The sequence below is a fragment of the Larus michahellis genome, chromosome 4 (genome assembly GCF_964199755.1).
Source record: "Larus michahellis chromosome 4, bLarMic1.1, whole genome shotgun sequence".
Lineage (NCBI taxonomy): Eukaryota > Metazoa > Chordata > Aves > Charadriiformes > Laridae > Larus > Larus michahellis.
The window spans coordinates 91084859-91107286 of NC_133899.1; the positions used below are offsets into that span (position 1 = coordinate 91084859).

Consider the following 22428-nt stretch of genomic DNA (forward strand, 5'->3'; position numbering starts at 1 on the left):
AAAAGTACCAAAAAATACAGAAAACCAAGACCGAAAACAAAAGACAAGACATTGATACGACGTACGCTACGTCAGCAATGAGCAAATCTTCCCATTTCTTTGACCAACAAAGCATTGACAACTGCAGAGCATCCTTTGGTTTGCACTCGCAACACCTGACTTTATTGAGATACACAGATGTTTGTCACTGGAGTGAGTGCCACAATACCTGAAATAAAAAAAAAAAGCTGCTTGTTTTTTTTCCTGTCTTTTATAACAAAACAAATCTGCCAAGTAATTGCTGTTGGTAAAATATGCGAGAATGAAGAGGTAACGGCAAAAACGATGAACTAGAACGACATCTGGGAAGAGAATAATAGTTAAGGACCATATGAAACCAAATGGCAACAGTTCTAGGCGTTTATTCCAATATCTTAGAAAAGAAAAATAAAAAATATTCTTCATTGCATCACCATTTAAAGATAAAAAACCCCAGATTTTTAGATTAAGCCAAAAGAAGATGTGGATTGTTTCCTTTTTATTTTTTTTTTTTAATTTTTCTCCCCCCGCCCCCCATTTTAATCCCTGTTTAGTCACAGTACGAACAGACCCGGCTGGTACGTTCTTTCAGTCACGAGACGCACCGGGCTGGCGAGGAGCACTGCTTCCTCCTCTCTTCTCTAAAGCTGCTCTGCCCTACAAAAACTCCACCCCCACCCCCAAGAACCCCCTTTTCGGAGCCTTATTAGATCGCGGAAGAGATCCACAGTCGCGTGCCTTCTGCGAGCCGCAGGGCTACGTTGCGCGCATGCATCCCCACGCGCACGTTCAGCCAAGGAAAAACACAATTATTTGCAATCCACCTTAAGGCAAATAGATAACGCGCTCTTCTACCTCTCGCTGCGAATTTTCGCTTTTCAAATTTCAAACACGAAGCTGAAATTCAGCAAAAGAACTCATGTTCGGCATAAAGAATGCTTTAACCAGAAAGAAGAAATAAAACAGAAATATTTTTTTTTTTCCCAACAATAAATCAATTATTTTGCCTTAATTCTACCTACATTTTGTTAAAGCATTTTATGCGCTTTCAATAACATCAGATTGCAAGGGTTTTTGGCAACTTTTTTTTTTTTTTTAATAAAAATTCAGACAGTGTTCTCTGTTTGCAATCAGAACCACAACCTTAGTGCAATATTATATTTATTTCTTACAGTAATTTTGGTTGCCATACAAGAGTATTAAGGATTGGGGAAAAGTGCAAGTTACAGGAGCTTGATTTTTTAATCAGTCGAAATAAGAGTAATTAAAGCACAAAAATTACAGCAACATAGATAACGTGAACACAAGTTGTTACACAAACTATAGCGAGAAACATATTAATATCTAGAAAAGAAAAGAAAAAAATGTAATGGAAAAAAATTATCAATATTTGTGGCTCATACACATAATCATCGCCAGATCAACTGGGTAATGCTTTTTAAGAACTGAGGAAAAAAAAAAAAAATCACTATTTTTATTAACTTAAGTACCACAAATAATTAACTTTTGTGATATGTAAATTCTGTAAATCAACAGTCACATCTAGTCATTTTATAATATATGAATTCAACTTAAAATGTTCTCAGACACCTAGGGAAAGGAGTCTGTGCAGTTATACACAATTTACATCTTGTAAGATTTTGGTATTGTATACACAAATATTACAGAAACTAGGCATGTAAATGCAATTTATTTAAATTACAGTATATAAACAAAAGTTGATCCTAAAACCCAGAATATCGTAACGTAGTTCATAGATCTCTAACAACTTGGTTTTTTCACTATCATAGTAGCATGAAATAAATGGGTCTTCTCTCCTCCCCCCCCAACATTTCCAGACTGATGAAAATACTCGGCGGCAACGTCGGTATCTGTTACTATTGCTTTCTGTCGCAAAATCATCCCACAGAGCTAGAGACCAATTCATCTTGGCAGAGGCGTGTTTTATTGGTGAAAGTAGGTCCTCTCAGGTCTCCTTACCTTTGCGTTGTAAGACACAATGTAAAAAATAAACTATTTCGTTAGCTCTTGAGCGTGTTAAACCTCTTTTCTGCTAATTGTATCGTACCTATTCTTTCGGTACCTGGAAAGATACACGAGCAAGAAACACACCTGTGTAAGAAAGGGATTACCGTCAACTGGAATTTACCGTGTATGTCAGCGCTCGCTCAACGTAAATTCAACAAGAAGGTTGTGATTAAAAAGCAGCTTAAAAGTCAACTTCTACATTTTCTTTTACTACCGTATTTTCTAACGTATGTTCTGGCACGTATTATAGAGGTAATATCAACTGTACCCAAAGAAATAAAAAAAAGAGCATGGCATCAGTGGTTTATTTACTGAATTCTGTCGTATCACCAAATGGAAGACAATGATGGCTAAATTACCATTTTTACACTTCTTAAAGTATTCGATGGCCTCAAGTTGCCTGTATCGACTAGCTGAATGAAACTGCCATTTTTCTACACCACCTATGGAAAAATTCAGTACTCTTGAAAGTAAAATGCCTTAGTACTTGATTTTTATTACAAGGTTACTTGGAACTTTCAAATACAAATATAGCGTAGTAACAGATGGTAAGTCAAAAGATTTGTTGTTCCGTAAAGGGGGCAGGAGGCTAAATAAGTTGCTTTTTACGAGTATCCAATGCGTTGGTAACTATAACCACTTTTGAAGAAATATTCATCCTCCTTTGTAGAAGTTCTAGCAAAGATAGAAAATATAACACAGCTCTGCTGGTTCAGATGCATCCAAATGAGGTTGATTTTAAAAAGGTCAAGACTTTATAATTATTCCACAGAAATAGTAGTAAACCACAAAAGTTTTTTTTTTTGTTTTTTTTTTTTCATTTTTAACTTTCTAGCACTGAAGTGGCACAAAGGCTGCCCAGTAGACCAGCCACTTATTTTCTTAAAATATTGTGCTTATAAACTATCTGTACAACTATTTAAACTTGCAGTAAAGAAAGATATTTAAAATGCTAAACTTTATGTACTCATACTAGGGCTGTTGCAGACCTAATTAGACACTTGTCTGTGAGCAAAAATAATCACAATAAAAAAATTAGAGATAGGCTGGACCATATCAAGGACCATATCAAGGAAAGAAAGTTCAGGTACCTTGCGAAATGTAAGGGAACCTGGAAGTACGGTAGGTAGGCAGTCTAGCCATCCACACACAACGTACCCACCTTGAACAGCTTGAATATTATGTTAATAAAGACCTACAAAACTCACAGATATTAAGAGGTGTTAATTACAAGGGGAGTTCAAACATGCAGAGAGAGACTTGTTAACTTTAAAAAAAAAAAAAAGAAAAAAAAAAAAAAGAAAAGTCGAAATGAAAAGTCAGGTGAACCAAATCTGCGTGTTTCCCCCTGCTGACTGAAGTCTCCTGGAAAGCTCCCGAGCTCTCCTGCCCCACCGCCCCGTCCCTGCTCGGCCGCGGCCGCCTGGTTTCTAGCAGGGCGCGGGCACCGCTCCTGCCGCCTCGCTAAGGGCCCTGCAAAGAGACGGCCGGAGGCCGACGGGCAGCGTCCAGCTCCCCCGCGACGTGCTCAGCCTGCTCGCCTTGTCAAGAAGCCAATACCTCTTAACAGCGATAAAAGTGAGAACCTGGATGCCTACCCGGTTCTCCTGGCCCTCGGAACACACGCATTCTGAGACACTACATACCTCCTTCCATCTTGGCATTACCTTTTTACCTTTTTCATTTTATTTTTTTTTTTAACAAGGCTGAAATCTCTCTCTCACTTAAAATACTGGCAACCTTCCCACTGACTTCAATGGGAACCTTCATCTATCTCTTTCTCCTTTCTTGGCCTGGTGTTCAAAATAGCCAAGCACTTACCACTCACTGAATTCAACAGCATCTCTCAGGGCTCAGCATATCTGAGCACCTGACTGCGAAGTCCAAAGGACGCCTCTGGACATAACCCCACATTTTTACTGGCTTGCAGAGTTCATATCGCGACTCGGCAGTAGTTTAGCTGGTTGAAAACTGGGGGTCTCAGGTTCAAACTAGCTTCATTTTGTTGTACCTCTAAGTGTGCATTCCTCCTCAGTTTTTATGCAACGTCTGCAGCGTCTTACAGGTCAAGTCAATGGAGCGTGTAGTGAACTTGTTCTGCCACCTTGGAAGAGTGCTAAGTATAACTGCAGAAATAAAGAAATACCAGGTAAAACAGAGCAAGGTTACCTTGGAACTAATTCCAGCAGAACAACCAGCTTCGCTGCCAACAAATCAGAGCGCTAAACTAGTAAAAAACAGTATTATGAACTCCTCTACCTGTCCTAACATTGTGCCTCTGCTACCAACAAAAACGGGTTTGGGTGGTAATGAAGCAATCTGTCCTCTGAAAACGAACTAAGGGTTGGGGAAGGAAGCCTGCTCGGAGACTGAACATCAAGAAGAGAATCTAGTGCTTTTCAATTAAAAAAATGAAACGCTTGCAATTTTATATTGAAAGAAAAGTGGTACGTGATGGTTCCAGCAGAGGGGCGTTATCAAGGGATAATATTTTTGAAGTTAACAATTTTCTCTCTCTCTCTCGTATCTCCCCACAACTTTGAAATCAAATGGCCCCACTCGTGTAACATATTTAGATTTCTGTTTGGGCATGTAGCATACAGTCTGCGTTACCTGAGTACCAGGAATTAAGCTGTTTTCCCCCTCCCCCCACAATTTTGCTGGCACTCGCAGACAGACAAGGCATTTGGGGTATTTCAGTACCAGCCCATCTCTAGTTATCAACAGAAGTTTGTGAGGCAAAATAGCTATTCTTATCTGTCCAGCAGCTGTTTCAAAGCTCTTTCTATGTTCATTCTGTGCCCAACTCTAGTCACTCCAAGGTCTATCAGATCTTCCTTTTGTAGATTTGGTAAATGAGTGCCATCTATTTCATTGTCCATAAATGTTTCTTTATGTTCACCTAAGTTTAGACTTTCCAACCAATCTGCCACATCTGGTTTAGTCCACAGGTGGACAGGCTTAGTTGTAAAAGGCTTATTTGAGATTGGCTGTTGTAATATTGAGGGAGAAGGAGACCTGCTGCGCCCTGCGGTCAAGCCAAATAAGTCCCCAGAAGGGGGCTGGCTGGGTAGGCTAAATACATCGGACAAAGTTGGAGAAGGAGATGAAGCTGAAGCAGAAGCAGTCAGAGGAGCAGGCATGATGTCTTTATTAATCTCTGTTGGTGAAACCACAGGGCTTGGAGCATGTCTTGCTCCTGAGGTCCTACTGTCATAGTCTGGGGACCTGCTCTGCAGTGTGATCGGCTGGCTGGTTCCAGGTCGGACAGTAAAAGTGATTGTTGTACTTCGTGTACCTGAGACAGTACTCATGACTTCCGTGCTCCTGCAATTGTAAACAGACACGGAAAGTTAGACACATCAGCCACCTGCTGAAAGGTTCTCCATACCAACACGTGATAAATATGGTTAATAATATAATAAATTAATAAATATGGTTAATAATGGGCAATATCAGGTTAACAGTACCAAGATGGCATTGTTCCATCTTTCCCATCAAACGATCATCAATGGTAAGCCATAGTTAAAAACAAAAACTTTGCTCATGAGCAGTTTGAAAAAATACCTTCCAGAGCACATTCTTCCTTTTTCAGGCTACACCAAATTAACTCACGGTTAAACGAGAGACACCGAGTGGATTAAGCACACGGGCACTTTGTGCTCCCCATGAAGCGCAATCAGGAGTTGTCTTCCCTTCGTTGTGTGGAGGGGCGGGATCCTTCATTTCAGTTTTAACCTACCAGTTTTACACACGTAGATGTTTAGATAACCTAGGTCATAACAGCAGTTATGGAAAGTATCAGAAGCATATTATTAACTTGGATTTTGGATCTTTGGACACCTACTTGGTGAATTTTAGGGCATGTTTGTATTCCCATTCATTCACAGAACATGCTCCACAAGCTCCTCTCATTTCCCTTTCTGCTCAGCTGGTCTTTTCGTGCTTTAAAAACGAAACAGTTCTTCTAAGGGTCATAAAAGGACTTCCACGTCCATTTCCTTCTACACAGAAATTATACCTCGGCAGCTTCATTACGAAACATAAGAAGACACAGCTCTTGTTGCCGTGCATGCCCAGAGGTGATGTAGTTGTGATCAAGTCACCGACACCTCTCTCTTGCCTAAAGGAAATTTCAGATTACAAACTAAGCAGGCATGGAACTTGCCGAGAGGTGAGCCCTGACGCCGAGGCTGACAGGGTGAGTGAAGGAGCAGACCAGTCTGCTTTTGTCTACTGCCTATAGAACAAAATTAGAAGCAGAAGATCCAGGTTGATGTCTGCTCATATCATAAAATGCTGAACTCCACAGGCCTTACTTCTCACGAGAAAAGTCTGCCAAGTCAGCGTGCACACTTCAGGATTTTTTTTAATTTTTTTAAAATTTTTTTTAATGGTTGGAAAGGACCTTTGAGATCATCAAGTCCAGCCATACATACACAAAAAACCCCTACAAACTCTGCCACTAGAGCATGCCCTGAAGTGCCACATCTAGACGTTCCTTAAACACCTCTAGGGATGGTGACTCAACCCCCTCCCTGGGCAGGCTGTCCCAGTGCCTGACCACTCTTTCAGTAAAGTAATTCCTCCTAATATCTAACCTAAACCTCCCCTGCCGCAACTTCAGACCATTTCCTCTGGTCCTGTCATTACTCACTTGGGAGAAGAGGCCAACACCCACCTCTCTCCAGCCTCCTTTCAGGCAGTTGTGGAGGGCCATGAGGTCTCCCCTCAGCCTCCTCTTCCTCAGGCTAAACATGCCCAGCTCCCTCAGCCTCTCCTCATATGCCCTGGTCTCCAGAGCCCTCACCAGCCTGGTAGCTCTCCTCTGGACATGCTCCAGCACTTCCATGTCCCTCTCGTACAGGGGGGCCCAGAACTGGACACAGCACTTGAGATGAGGCCTCACCAGTGCCGAGTACAGAGGCACCATCACTCCCCTGCTCCTGCTGGCCACGCTATTCCTGATACAAGCCAGAATGCTGTTGGCCCTCTTGGCCACCTGGGCCACTCAACCCTTGGGTGCCTGAAGCTCCTGAGGTTTTCACTTTTAAAATACCCTGCCAACTAGGAAAACCTTCAGACAACCAATTTCAGGCACTTCCAGACCAAAGGAAGGACTTGTTTATCCTTGAAGCGATGCTGTGGACTCCAGAGGATGATCTGGAGGACGTTGCAGTTATATTTCTAACCCAGACCCTGGCCGAAGCCCTCTGTATCTGAGTGCCAGATTGTCCCCAGGACAGACCCATCATGCCTGGGCAGAACTGAAGGTGACCTGGGTGCACAATGGCAGATACAAATGCTTTCATTCATACGGCAGATTCACCACTGCACAGGAAAGAGCTTATAGAGCCAAAGGACGAGTGTAGTTCTGGAGCCCCCATATTTAAAGTACTGCTACGGAAGAAACTGTGGTCTCTTCTTAAGTCACTGCTTAAAGATTTTTTTGTTAATTGCCACCAAATAAAGTACCAAATTGATCCATGAAGCAGGGTTCAAACCCCACATCTGTTGTCTCTGAGGTATGTCCCTCACCACTAGATCTGCTTCATAAATGAGATGCCCTCTCCTGCTCCTCTGCCCTAGGTAATCACGACGGCTTTGCTCCTTCCTGTGAAGTAGAATCACAGAATGGTTTGGGTTGGAAGGGACCTTAAAGATCACCCAGTGCCACGCCCTGCCCTGGGCAGGGACACCTCCCACCAGCCCAGGTTGCTCCAAGCCCCGTCCAACCTGGCCTTGAACCCCTCCAGGGATGGGGCAGCCACAGCTTCCCTGGGCAACCTGGGCCAGGGGCTCACCGCCCTCACAGCAAAGAATTTCTGCCTGATATCTCATCTAAATCTCCCCTCTTCCAGTTTAAAACCATTCCCCCTCGTCCTGGCGCTCCACTCCCTGATCCAGAGTCTCTCCCCAGTTTTCCTGGAGCCCCTTTAGGCACCGCGGCGGCTGGGAAGGAGGGTGTAGCGTGCAGGGTCATCCTGTCTCAGCGGGTCTGCTCCCCAGCGCAATGCAATCGTGAACGCCCATGGAAGGAGAGTGGCTTGACTTTGGTCACCCACACCCTGAACAGCAGAGTGGTTAAAATTTTAAATAAAAAGGCGGTGGTACAAGCATTTCCTCATCATCTACCCTAACCCGCTCCCCCCCCCCCGCCCCGAGAAGTACTCATCCATTACCAAACATGAAGAAATGTAGGCAGCTAACCTGAGGCAATGATAACGGGCTGTTAATCTCTTGCTCTCCTACGAGCTTTCCTGCAGTCCTGGTAGTAGGGAAACTTCAGTGTTCCCTTGGTTTGCTGCTGGCTGTTGGGAACCCTGTTATCTACATTCCCCCCCCGCATCTCAGCTGGGATTTTGGCACATAAGTAGCAAACCCAGACATCAGGTAACCTCCGGCACTGCTACATCCAGGTTCAGAGCACGCTCCTATCGCAGCGAGTCGCATTTCAATAAAGCTCCGATACCGTGTCATTAGAAAAGCACTAAGAATAACTTTTTGGAGAAAGTACACGTTATTCACAGGAGCAATCCCACTGATCTCCCACAAATTGGTCCATATATTTCAGTGGGAACAGGGGGATCTTTTCGAGGGTTGAAAGAGCGGTACTTCACTTAAAACACAGTAGGAACAATACTGTTAGCACTTACGTCTTTGTAATTTAACAAAGAAAGGAAACACTTGGCAAGGTTTTGAGTGTTTCCTGTGATTTGTTTGGAGTTTAATGGCTCTCATTGTCTTCCAGGACTGGAGCTAAGCATTCTTACAAATAAAAGTCTATGGCAAGAAACTATTAAATTCTACTAACCGAGGAGAGCAAGTTATTTCTACCTACTTTAACTTAGCGTTAGGAGTCTCACACACTTCAATAAGGCATGATATAATTTTAAATCAACAAAAAACCTGCTCTGAAACAGGTTGGAATAGTGTTGCCCTAGTGACTGCGAGAGCAGGATGAGTTTTGTATAAATGTAGAAATTTCTCCCTGTCTCTTTACCTACAATCAGCCTTTTACTTAACATTCCTGTCCTGCAAATACTAGAAATGATGGTTTTGTATTCACACCCATTGTGGCGGTTATCAAATGGATGATGGAAATTTATCTTCTATTAGGCGAGATGCTGAAAGATCATTTCTGGCTCAGCGTGCACCTCCTGCTCTGTAACTCACTTCTGCTGCTGCTTCTCTGTGGTGTTCCTTTCAGAGACCCCCCCGTCCATCCTTGTTCAGGAAATCATCGTCACTCTTCCTTTAAAGAAAGTATGTTAAGCCACTAGAACTAAACCTCCAAAAAGTAAACTGTGTGCTCTTATTTTAAGTATTCCTTGGCCTAGTGCCCCCTACCCTTCTCGGACGCAGGGGCAGTAATGCTGGGTCACCGAAGCAATGCAGGCAACGTCGTACTTTGCTTTCTGCCAGCCTGGATCAAGGTAATGGCTTCACAGGGCCACAAGCAACATTAAAAGATCTGTGGGCATCTTCCTTTTTTTCAAGCCACAGGTTCAGGATTACTGACTATTAAAATACATCTCTGGAAGTATGATAAGATTTTTTTTTTTATTTTAGCTGATTAATGAGGTTTCAATAGCAGCTCAGTTTAAAGCCACATCAGTACTCTAAGCTTTTATAAACATTAACCCTTTTATGAGAAATCTCAGAGCACTTCGCCAACGTTAACGGACTTAATCTTACACACCTTCTTCAAGAAAGTTCTGAGTTCCATTGCACACTTGGGAACACCGACAAGTGTGTGACCAATGCATGTCCCCACCGCTGCAAGAGCGGTCCTGCGTAGGGCAAGGTTTAACCACAGCAACTCGAGGTCACCCGCTGCCTGCAAAAATCACTGGGCAACCTGCAAGACCGAGCTCGTGCTCGGGTCCCGGCTGCCGTGCTCCAGCCGGCTCTGCCCTCAGCTCCGCAGCCACGGCCCTCGCGAAGGTCATGCAAGTCTGCTGAAGCCGACGGTTGCATTTCCAGGCTGTCAGTTGAAAGTCTTTAATTCCAAGATTCATTTTTTTTCCCTTCTTTCCCCTGCCATATCAGCTCCAGCATGTTACAGAGTCTGCTGTGCTGTAATTGTAATCCAAGGAAAAAAACCCACGCGTATTTGTGTAACTCCTATGCATCCCAAATTATAATTTATGACATCTCCGATACAATCTGTGATGCAGATACAGCCTTGAAACCATCAGCTGTCTTGCATTTTCCGGTTGATTGGTATCCTGGTCAATAAGGAGCAAGCGCATTCCATCTGGAAAGCAGGCACGTTTTTCTTGTGTTGTGGCTTTTCCAGATTTTTAATAAGAGCAATTTCTTATGCCTTATTTGATCATCTGTTATACTAAACGTATTAAATACATATTAAACCTGCCTAAACCCAAATTTCATTTTAAAAAGGTGAAAAGTCTGATTATTATTTTAAATAAAATTTGCTCTGTTAGAATCAGCATATGGTTGTAATTTATAAACATTTGCTGCTGTAAGACTGCACTGACTGTGATGCCCATTATGTTGCCTCGCATTAAAATGACAATATATGATTCCTATGTCACAACGATGCGGCCTCCAAGTACAGAAGCCATCAACTCAGCTCGAAGGTAAGCAATTCTTTTGGATTTTAAATTAGATTTGCAGGATTCAAATTTACTGTTAACTTAATATCAGAAGGAAATCAGAGAAAGATGGCACGCTGCAACAGCTCCTAGGAGTCTCCCATGTAAAAACCCCCCCAGACCATTACGCTCCCATGGGAGGCGTTTTATCCTGCAACTTGACAAAAGACTGGCTGTTTCTGACAAAGCTCTTCCATTGTGTCATTGAAAAAAAAAATCTTAACAGCCAAGAGAACCAATGAGTGAAATGAGTCCCTACACGGAGGTACTGCGAGAAATTAACTTTTTACAGCTTTTTTGAGAACACCCAAACCCACAAACCCAAACCTTTGCCTTCATCTCTTATAATATTTTTACTTTATTTTTGGATTGTCAAAGGAAAATTATATGGTAGGAATGTAAGACAATAATTGTCTGTTTTGGGGGAAGATGAAAAAGAAGGGCTGCTGCGATGACTGGCAGGATACAGAGCTTCTTATAGCAGCGTTATTTCAGTGAGAAGAATCGAGAAACGGTTAGTGTCTGTTGCAAGTAACACCGTTCAGCTGGAGTGGAGAATAATCGTTAAAGTCTGTGGGAGTCTGCTCCAGAACAACAGTTTCCATGTGAATGGCACAAACGTCAGGACAGCGGCAGGAAGGGGATGGTGCGGGCGAGGGGAGGAGGACCAGAACTCGGCCTCAGCCCTCTCTCCTTGGAGAGCTGCAGGGAAACAGGTCAAGGGAAGCTGGAAGGAGAACAGGGGAAATCCCACAGCTTCCAAGGATGAAAGACTCGACAGTGATGACCGCAGCAGATCTTGATTATCTCAAGGGCTAGTTCGTCTTTACTATGAACTTCACATAGGTACGGAAAAATGCACTAACCATCCCTCCCAACCCTTCCACCCTCCAAAACACCCTCCAAAAATCCAGCAGAATTTGGGCATATTCAAAAAATCACGCCCCTTATCTAGGTGCTCAGACGTAAGTTCGGGAATCTGGTCTTACGTGCTCATGTTATAAAAACATTTGCTGAATACTTCTCTGATGAAAGCGGCTTTTATTTCAGCTTGAGATGATATCCTATTTCTGGTTTCAGAATGGCTACCATTTCTGGATTAGGATGACCTAATCCACATTGCACTTTGTAACAAAGTCAACACCAAAACCACTGCAATGCAATAACAATGAGCGAGCATTAAAAAGAAGCAGAATGTACAACATAGAATATTCTATGCTTTATGGTCGTCACTTACTTCATGGCACTTCAGCATGACCCTCCTCTGACAACAGCAGTCATGAGAGCAAATAAAAATGACAAAATGGAATGACTGAAACACTGCAGAAATTACAGACAAAGCAAGCAATCCTGTGAAACTGGCTGACAAACGGTTAACGAAATGAAATGAATCTAATGGGACAGCAGTAAACTGGAAAATCAAGGCTTGAGAGTTATCCCACAAGATACTTATTTCATCAACTGTGAAATCCAGACAAAATTCACAATAAACCAAACGCAGGACTCACTACTAAGTTCAGTTCTGCCTTACCTGTTTGGGAAGAAAGAGGAACTTTTCCAGCTAGTCACAAAAAAAATATTCAGAGACGGGCAAAACCCCTGGCCATAGGTGGTTTCACTTTTAAAACATGCTTTGCCAACACAGCACAGGTTATTTTTCCTAGAGAACTCGATCCTGCATGGTTAAGCATCCTTCATGCTCTAAACTCCCACGTTTATAATGAGCGTTTCCCGGTCCCAGGAGTGACGCCCAACCTGCCCCAGAGGCCACGGGAGGGACATTGTGCAAACCCAGCCAGAGAAACATAAGCACTGTTTGAAACAGAAATTGTTTCTCCCTTTGGCAAAGCTATTCATCATCTTGGTATGGTGATGGTGGAGAGCAGCAGCAGTTGCTGTTCATTATTCCCTCTTAGAACACTGGCTCGGTGGTGGAAGGATGCTGTTTTCACTGGGGGCTGTGTTTTTTCTCCCTCGCAGCCACTGGGTCTATTCTGCGTTAATCACGCTGACATTATTCAGCTGATCTCGCAGGCTCGCACTTGATCATCATGTTGCTAAGCGACTGCTGGGTTCACAGACAGAGCGAGCACTCCTCCCTTAACCTGATAAAAACCCCTCCATTAGTCTTCTCCCCATTTCTTTTATCAGCTCCATATAAAAGTCAGTAGCCTCTCAAGTGAATTTATAGCACTGCTGTATTTATAGCATCATGGTTGATGCTGCTGTTACACGTTCTGTCCTCCCTGTCCCGCTCGCTGAGAGCGGAGCATCCCCTGCCAAGCCACGGGGCTCCCCCACGCTGGGTTTTCCCACCTCTCAGGCTGCGCATACCCAACTTCGGAAATGGGAATGGCGACCAAAGCTCATCACTGGGGCTTCAGAGTATTTGGGTCAATCGGAGCCCCGTAACCAAACACCTTCACCTTTTCTGTAAGGAAGGATGGGCAAAAATGGAGGAAGTGATGGCTGGATGTTGTGGCCTGACTACCTCTGTCACCAGGGCTGATCTCCAAAAATTCATGAAGGTGACCAAAACCGGGAGTGGGATTAGCTCTAGTCTACAACCACTGATCAAACCCTTTAATTACACTTTTATTAGTGCAAAGTAAGCAAGCACATCCTTTCGCTTCCTCCTCTTTTTCCTTCCCCTACCAGTCTCCTTTTTCCTATCCCACGGCTGGTCACTGCCGCTGAGAAGCAGATGGTTTCCAGTCAAACGTTTCCACGCTCTATTTAAAAATCTTGAAACTCAGTGTCTCCATAAGAACCACGGAAAACTATAAATACACCATGTAAAATTATTGCTAAACCAACGTGCAGAGAAAAAAAGCAAGACTGGGGTCGTTTTTTAATGTAATAATTGAGAGAGCAATGCTGCTCAGGACTATAGAACAATCTCTTCCTAATCCTCATTTATCAAAAACGTAGAAAGAAGATATTTTTATGGGTTTCTGTCACAAGCCATTACCCAACTATCTACAATTTAATTCACCTCTACACCACCCTAATGGGGCAATTGCCATGACTGAGCTCGAACTGTACATCTACTGGCCACGCAAAAGTGACTCCTAGTGATATTCGGAACAGCTGTCCGGGCTATAACTTCATGCATTTCCCAGTGAGCAAATATATATTTTTAATTTCCTCAGGCTGCTAGCGCTGTGAACATAACCCAAGCGAGCCTGTGAACAATGTTCCTATTTATAACACTTCCCAATACTTCTCTTTGGCTGAAGGATATGAACAGGCGTACTCGTTTTTTATCACTTTCCCTTTAGCAGAACTAACGAGTCGTTCTTTAATTTAGCAGAATCCCCGCTTTCCATGAGCTAAAATTCCTTGCTCCCTTTCTAACGCTACCTCACAGAAAAGGGCTACAAGCTCCACGAATGGTTGTCCGAGGCTTCATAATATTAGAAAAAAAATCAATACATTCTAAGATTTTTAGCTTTAAAATTTAAATATTAGCTTTAGTACTTGGAATTTTGGCAAGATGGTATTCCTTGGTCATAATATTTGACAGCTTTGTAAAACATTGCGTCAGTCATGCAATTGGGCTAAAAAGGCTGTCATTTATTTAACTTCTTAAAAGATAAGGCAGGAGTAAAAGCAGTTAAAAAAAAAAAAGCCGTTTTCTGGGAAGCATTTACCATGCATCCATCGCTTTTATGCCGGCAGCTTTGAGGACAGAACCGAAATTTAATGCAGCCAGTTCAGGGTACAAACACACATCGCACAAGAAAAAGAAATCAGAGCATTTTGCTATTAGCCTTTGCTCCCTCTCTCCCACTCTTTATCAAGCTCGGAAGTGAATCCCCTCTCATCCATCCCCGGGACGTGGCTCAGCTCAGAGGGAGGGGAAGGTGCCGCCTTGCCCCGGGGGGGGCTGGGAAGCGGGCATGGGTGCAGCCGGGCAGACACCACCTGGCAAACCACCCACCGCCGCTTTCCAAGCAGGACTTGTGAATCGACAAGTGAACATCTCCCTTTACATCTCTCTGCCTCACCCTTGTTAAGATGAAAAGGAATATGCCTGCAGCGCCTTTTAGAACATACTTTTACTTTCCGTAGGTAGTCGGATCTCTTCTGCTGTCTCTGATTTATTGCTCAGCTTAAAAAAGGAACCCTGAGTAACCTTCTCCGATCGTTTTTACTATCTCCAATTCACCTAATTTTCTGGAGCTCGATTAAAAAATAAGGTAATCACATCGGTTTTGAAAACAGAAGGAAATAAAATACAGCCCTCTTACCTTCCATTCCCACTGGGAATTCTGTGGAGGGTCATTTTCTTCCACAGTCAAACAGCAGACGAGAGTTTTGCTGCTCTGTGCCACTGTCAACTTGTCTTATTTATTACCTCACAGCCCTTTCAATATTGGTATATCCCAAGATCCTCCCTTTAATTTGCAAAGATGCTCATTGGGGTTTGCTTTTCAGGAAAGAAGTAGGATTTCAGCCACATTGAAATAATGCTTTGGGTGGTTTTGTTTCCAAATTCAGTCTCTGTATTCCATAATGAAGACTATGTAATTTGCCAAAGGTGAGTTATCAGGATTAAAAAAGCTAAAGGACAAAAAAGCCACTTAACTTCCAACACTGTCCAAGCCAGCTCTTTCTCTAAAATGTAACACATGTGGGATTACTCTTGATTACATGATAGTTTGCTTTTCTCCAATGAACTGATATAGTAGTTTTTTCAATTATTTTCCAGTCTTTATACCTGTTTAAATGTCTTTCACAAAGCGGTGCATCTCTATTTGCTTCTATTTTTCATTTTCCTCTCAGAAGTGCAGGACTTACTTTGACATATTTACAGTACTTTGGAGTTGCTAGTCTCAGTTATTTTCTAATAAAGCAGGGACGATAAAGATCTCTACTGTAACCTGGAAATAACCATCAGTTTAAATATTATGCATATGAAGCTAGAGGCAACACGTTCATATGGTTTAACAAGAAACGTGATCAAGCTCTAGCAAAAATAGTACTCCTGAAAACATAGGAAAAATAATACGAAATGAAACTGTCAGAGCCCTCTGCAAGGCAAGACTTATGTAAATTCAAGCTTAGTGCACGAGTACTGATTTTATTCTGGCCTGAGGTATTCTTAAATGTATAGTGTTCCGTTGCTGTGCTAACTTTGTTTAAAGACTGCCTTCATCGGGCAGCCAGTATGTATTATCCTTCTTGTACAGTTTTCATTATATTTTTGCGGAATATTAAGACTTTTCCTGAACAGACAACTCAATTTCTGCTCTGTTTAGTCAAGTGCCACTGACAGGAATTCCAGAATTTTTCTTAATCTCTTCATTGTAAGAACTCCACACCTCCCTGGCACCAGTTTGCCCACTTCCATCTTGCAGGAAATAATACACCTACCTGACTCCGAGCCTGTGGATCACACTGCTTGCTGAATGAGCCATCATTTGCGATTAACAGAGCCGCCCTTCCCCTAAAACCAAATTATCTTTATGCATGTAAAGGACAGTAGCTTTTCAAAGGCCGAGTTAGTTATTAACCAGCAGAATGATTCCAACAAAATTTTTAAAAAGCCAAAGTCAGCACTGAATTTCTGCAAAAAACGCATTTCTATGGAGCAGCGTGGGCCAAACAACATGCAATACTTCAGTAAAAGGTGTCTTTAACTGCTCTGTGTAAGGCCAAACCATCCCACACCGCAAAAAGAAATACCTCAGGCTCTCAATAAAACTAACAAAATCACGGTTTTTTTTTTGTTTGGTTGGTTTTTTTATGAGCATGGATTTCATGATCCATATTCCACGCAAACGTGGCTGCACAATTACTTGCACATTTACCCAATGCTGTCTGGCTACTCTAAGTTACTTATCACTTAAGTACCTTCCGCAAACCACTTCTGTGCAAACGCACTGCGCCGCTGTTGGGAGAAACGAGCCACGTCCCTGAACCTGTCAACGGCAGAGACTGTTCACCAGCAACGTGTACAGTAGAAAGGAAGAACTTAAACCCCGTAATACCAAGTGGCAGAGATGCTAAATTATCTTTTTAGTAATAACACAAATAGTGCAAAGTGATTTCAAGGAGTGGTTTTTCTAAGACAGCTTTATGCTTCACGATAAAGCGGATTAGCAGAGGTGTCAGCGGGAACCAAATGACATCACACAGCGAACGTGTATTAAGCCTGGGCAAAACCACTTTTTTACCTGTTTGAAGCCAAAATAAGTTATGGGACTGAAGAAAAATTAAATTATCGCCACATTTTAAAGAATTTTTTTTTCAAAGAGAAAAGTACTACTCAAAAATAAATCTAACTCACATCAAAACAACTGAATGGTTTGTGGAAACGGTCTTTGACGTTGGAGAAGACCAAGAAAGCTCCTGTCCTATGGTGTAGACTACAGAAACGATGACAGTGTTGGAAATTCTTCCCCTCTGTAAAACTGTTTGTCATAGACTATTCATTAAGCAAACATGTACAATAGAATACACTCTTTAATCTAGGTGATTTATGGGGGAAATTAGTGAAGGGACGGAAAAAAATCAAGCCTTTATTACAAAATTATTTGGTTAATTACATTTACCTTGTACTGAGACTTGCGGTTTTTGTTCCAGTAGGTGACTCCAATCCTTCCCCTGGCTTTGAGGATTTCTCTCTGTTCATTTGCTGGAGTATTGAGTTCAATTCACTAATAACATTAGCCTTTGGGCCTGAGAGAATTGGGCTTTTCACCTCCGTCACATCACCCCATAGCTTAGATGTCCTTTGGGGAACAACTTTAGCCATATTGGGCTGTGCGCTGATGGGAGGTGGGGGCGGAGCGGGAGGAGGAATAACAAAGCTGTCTACAGTTTCTTCAATCAGCGCGTCCTTGTAAAGTGCATTGCTTTTGTTGATTATGGGCTTCATTTTTGGCTTAGGAGGTACTGGGGGTTTGTCCACCAGAAATGTTTGCCCATCTGCATAGACTGTACAAGTATCCACGTTCTCACCCCCTTCCGAGGATAAGGTAGAGATGCTGGACACCGTTGAGATAGTGCTGGTTGTCTCTAAGTGATGGTCACTACTACTTCGACTGTCTACCTCCTCAATCCCAGAGTCAGTGACGTTATCAAAGCTGTCAGGGGGTGGCAGAAAGGAGGCAGGCAAACAGTTTGAAAGACCCACTTGTTTTTTACTTTCTAAGGAATTTGTTGACTGGCTGGGGGCAAATGGCGCGGGTGAAGGCGTGCCATTTTTTCTTTGCTTAATCAAGTCTGTTAGAGCCGAACCGGGAGCTGCGCGGTCGTCGGGGATATCAAAGCTGTTGGCAAACTCTAAGGGGGGTGGTAGTGGCTCAGTAAAAATAAACTCTTCATCGATATCAACTGATGCTAAGGGTGGCGGAGGGATGCGGAACGGCAAGATGACAGGGTCGTCAACAGAGCTTGCTGCTACGATGGTTTTGCAGGGAGATGCCGGTGGCTCGGACGCGGCAGGCACGTTCAGCTCACCTTCCGCTTCCTCGCTCCCCTCTGGCCTCTCCGGCGGGGAGTTTTCGGGGTTCGGTTCCATTTCAGCTCTCTTTTCCTCTTCATCTTCGGGCGTATCATCTGACTTGGCTGTGTCCACGGTATGAACCATCAACAAGCCAGCTGACTTTTGCTGCGAAGTATCCACAATGTTTATCAACATGTTTTTCTTCTCCTCAGCTTTCTTCTCTTTCCCCGCATCTGTTTCGTACTTGTTCTCGGTCTCCTGCCGTCTCAATGGGCCGCGAGTGTTTTGCCTAGTGACAGTAGCAGTAACAGGAAAAGTCGTTTCAATATTGGGTCTCAGCTTTGTATCGATGTAAAGTGGTTTATTAAGGTCAGCTTTAACAGCATCTCCTTTGCCTGGAATCTGCTGTGTTTGTTCTTTCATGGCTCTGTCCCTGGCAGAGAGAGCGAGGGCTAGCGGTGAGTTTGGATCTAATAGCTTTCCTGTGACTGGGTGAACGTAATTATCTGAGCTGGACGCATTCGCGGACTTAGCTGCCACCGTACTGTTTTCAGTACCTTTCGTTTTGGACGAAGCGTTTAATGTCCTTGAATCACTTTGATTGCTGGGTTCACTGCTATTAAAAAGATTTTCAGGCTCTCTGGGTGCAGGAATCGGAGATGGCGACATAAGCTGTCTAAAACCATCTTCACTACTAAACATTGCTTCATCGGTAAATTTAGATTGCCTCATACGTGGTGTTGGTGGCGTTAGTCCAACATCCTCATCTCCTAGGTCTGTGGAAAGGAAGGCTGGGGAATTACGCCTCGCTTCCAGCCTCTTTTCCCTGTCCCTCACTGCTCCGGCAATGGCTGCTGCAAACGGGCTGCTGACACCTAAGCTATCGTCGGGTCGGAGTTGCCCAGGTTGCTCTGAAGACTGAGGATCGATTTCCATGCTGCTCCCTTGGCTGCTTTTCCCACTGCTGCTGGTGGACGGCTCTTTCACAATAATCGTCGGGATTGGAATAGAGCAGGTCTTTTCCGGACTGTCTTCTACATTGGATTGTTTCACCAGCATCCCCTTCCGCCTCGCTGGTTTGGCTGGCACGTAAACTGCTTTGCTTGCAATCTTCCCAACTTCAGAATACGGGTTTTCTGGCATCTGACCCCTCTTGTTCCTGAAATTTGCCTGAGATGCGGCGCTCCGACTGTACAGGTCCTCAGAGTCCAGAGAGTATCGGTCCAGTTCTCGTCTGAAATAGATCCCTTTGTCCCTTATCATCGTTCCCACATTCTCAGGCCTAACCAAAGAAATTTTTGCACCTGAATTCTGATTAAACGGAGGCTTAATAGTTCCATAGCTCCTTGATGTTGGGGATTTGGGAGAGTTGTACAGAGAGGGAGAAGGTGGTGGTGGTGAAGGAGGTAAGGACTGCGGCGGCGGTGGGATATCTTCAGAGGTGTCAGGCATTGAAAGACTTCTGGTAAACTTCAGCATAGGAGGAGCCAAAAACTGCCGTTCTTCCTCTGTTATTCCTAAAAATCAGAAAGTATATTTAAAATACTGTCTTCCACTGGGGTCCCCCATATCGTATTATTTCTGTATCCAACCTAAAATGCCAAGGTGCACTTCACATGACATGGGGCATATGCAAAATTATGAAAGGGGTCTTTTGATTGATTCCTACCATAGGCATTCTTTCTTGTTCAACTTCCAGAGACCCAGATGCCAGAATTAAAAAAGATGCTACAGAATTTTAATTAAACCGATCACTGATGTGTAGGCAAATGTTTTGGTTTTATGTATCATCAAGGTAGCTGTAGAAAAGCACATTTCCTTTGAAAATTATTGAACAGGGAAGACATTCTGTGCAGAAGAGTAGCTTATGCCTTGCTCTAGCACTCTAAAAACGCATATAACAATGCAACTTAAAAACCTAATGAATTTTTAAGATGCAGTTGAAACTTAGCAAAGGGACTGTGCAGATTCTATTGGGGAAAAAAAATCAGACTGTTTCATTTCAAAAGATGACATTATGTTATTGCAAATGCAGCTTTTAACATAAATAAACTGGATAATATTGGGATAATTTAGATGCTAATTTTACATCAGCATAATGTGTTTCTAAATTGATAAATATAACTACTAAGATTACTACCAAGAACAAAGCAAGCCTAAATTTGGTCTGCTCTTTTTTTCTTTTTTTTTTTTTTTTCTAAAATCATCTATTGTCAGTATTTGGAATGAAAAAGAAGTTAATTTTATTCCATTTGATCAATAGGGATTCCTTCATAAACTACATAGCATAACAACGCTTTTGCCTCAATAACAAAGATAAAAACGATCAGCTTTTTTTTCCCTTCTCACCACCCTTCCTTGTTCGAGGGAACATTCTAAAGAAAGGAATTAAATTCCATAATACTTGCCTACTGCCATCAAAGCAGAATGTGGAAATTATATCATCTTACACACAAACTTCTTTTCTCATGAACTTTGTATAAAAATTAAACAGCCATTCACTGAGGTAAAGATGTTGGAGAAATACGCTTTAAGAAAGAAGCAAAGTTACTAAAAATACGTGATTAATGCACAAGCAAACTATACATGAGAAGCATTTTACCTATAGATTTTTGTCTTCTCATTGTACCCCGAGGTATACCCAGAAAAGGACCTTGAGGACTCCCTGGTACAGTGGGCGTCATCACAGCAATACCCTGTCTCTCATACATGGACTACAAAAAAGCAAACAAAAAACCCCACAAGCATTAAAGCATGCAAGTCTTTCTCTCAAACGTAAATAACTCTTCTGTCATATCTGTTTATCCGCTATCATTTTTACTTAGAATTCTTACGGAAAATAACAAATTTGGTGTTATTCTGAAAAGAAAGGGATGACTGGGCTTTGTTTGTATGCTATTAAAATGGCAACAGCTGTAAGTGGAGTTCATTGAAATAATTTACAAAGCAATATGTTAACTTTTTAGCACATTTTGCGTGCCGTAAGAAGAATGAAGCGTTTTGTTTCATTCACTAGCCCCACGCTGCACAGGTATTAGCGTTCCCTCTGCACCAAGCCGGATGCTCTCTTCGCTTCTGAAGCACACCCCGCTCTCGCACAGACTCGAGGTGTCTTGCGCAAGGTGACACTGGCAGCCAGCATCTCAGCTAGGAACGGAGGAACGCCACCCGAATCCCAACGCACTCCACTGTCCCTCCTTCTTGTAGGTACATTGCAAAGCTATTTGTTTTCTGCCTCTTAGAATAGCCTTAATTTCCTTCCACCCCAAGCTGCTGAGAACAGCAAAAGTGCTTGTTGTATCAGGACTGATGCTCTTTCGGAGGCATGGGTAATGGAAAAATACACCTAAAATGCAATAAAAATATTTTTTTCACATGTGAAGTTCTGTAAGAGCCAATTGTGCAATTGAGTAATCCAATTTCAGAGTTCTGGAGTTTAAATTTTTCATATGTGCTATAGTATTAATGTCAATTCTTCCCTTACAAATCATTATGTATTATTTAATCAAGGTATTACATAGGCCGTTAGGAATAATAAAAAGCCTGCAGAAGGAGAAACCTTCACGTTAGTGGAAATGGTGTGGCTGCTCGAGCTCCGATGCTGAAACTGCACGGGCATACCTTGACTTTCAGCAAAGTTTTTTAGCTTGGGATTAGTGTTGTACCGACACCTTCCAGCCCAGAACTGACTGGCGTCCCAGCAGCTCAGATTACGGGCAGAACAAGTGCACATCTGGCTGAGTAACACGGGGGTAGCAATGTTGCTGATGTGTTGGTCTCAAAATAAACATAAGGATATAATGAGAAAAGGTTTCTAGGGGTACGCGAACACTTCTGTTAAAAAGCTATTATTAGAAACACAGAGTAGGTCACGCCTTAATACAAAGAGAAAAGCAAAGTGAGTATACAAAGCAACGCTTGTAAATTGGTTTGGGCTGTAAGCCCTGCCCACTGCCGAAAGACCCCCTCCAATCAGTTTCAGAAGTGAAAGCAGAACTTCATAGCTACCACTCACATTCATATCTGTAGCTGAGGGAAAACATCTACTAGAAGGCCGCTGTTTAATAGTTGCCACTCTTGAGTCCACAGTTGCATTGTCTGCAATTCTTGATGGCTTGGAAACCGGTACTATTTCATCCACCTTATCTGTAATATAAAAGCATTCAGTAAAATAAATATCATTTGTCCCCAAACTGAAAATGTAAGTATTGCAAGGTCAAAGGAAGAGATTTACTTTTCAAAAAAATGCAAAGAAAAAGTTTTTTTGGCATTTTTAACAAGGCAACGCTTGAGCATCATAAGTCG

General features: G+C 42.7%; 1 protein-coding gene across 7 annotated transcripts in view; it reads right to left on the reverse strand.

Annotated features, from left to right (window-relative positions):
- Positions 1-2871: 2871 nt before the first annotated feature.
- The window catches only part of SHANK2 (SH3 and multiple ankyrin repeat domains 2), a 377060-nt gene continuing 357503 nt past the window's right edge, over positions 2872-22428 (reverse strand). For all 7 annotated transcript variants that reach the window (XM_074586402.1, XM_074586403.1, XM_074586407.1 and 4 more), the window contains 4 exons: positions 22139-22269; positions 20726-20837; positions 17228-19640; positions 2872-5373 (listed from right to left, as the gene is read on the reverse strand). In XM_074586402.1, coding sequence (XP_074442503.1) covers positions 4800-5373; positions 17228-19640; positions 20726-20837; positions 22139-22269 — 3230 coding nt within the window. In that variant the 3' untranslated portion in view covers positions 2872-4799. The remainder of the gene's footprint in view (positions 5374-17227; positions 19641-20725; positions 20838-22138; positions 22270-22428) is intronic.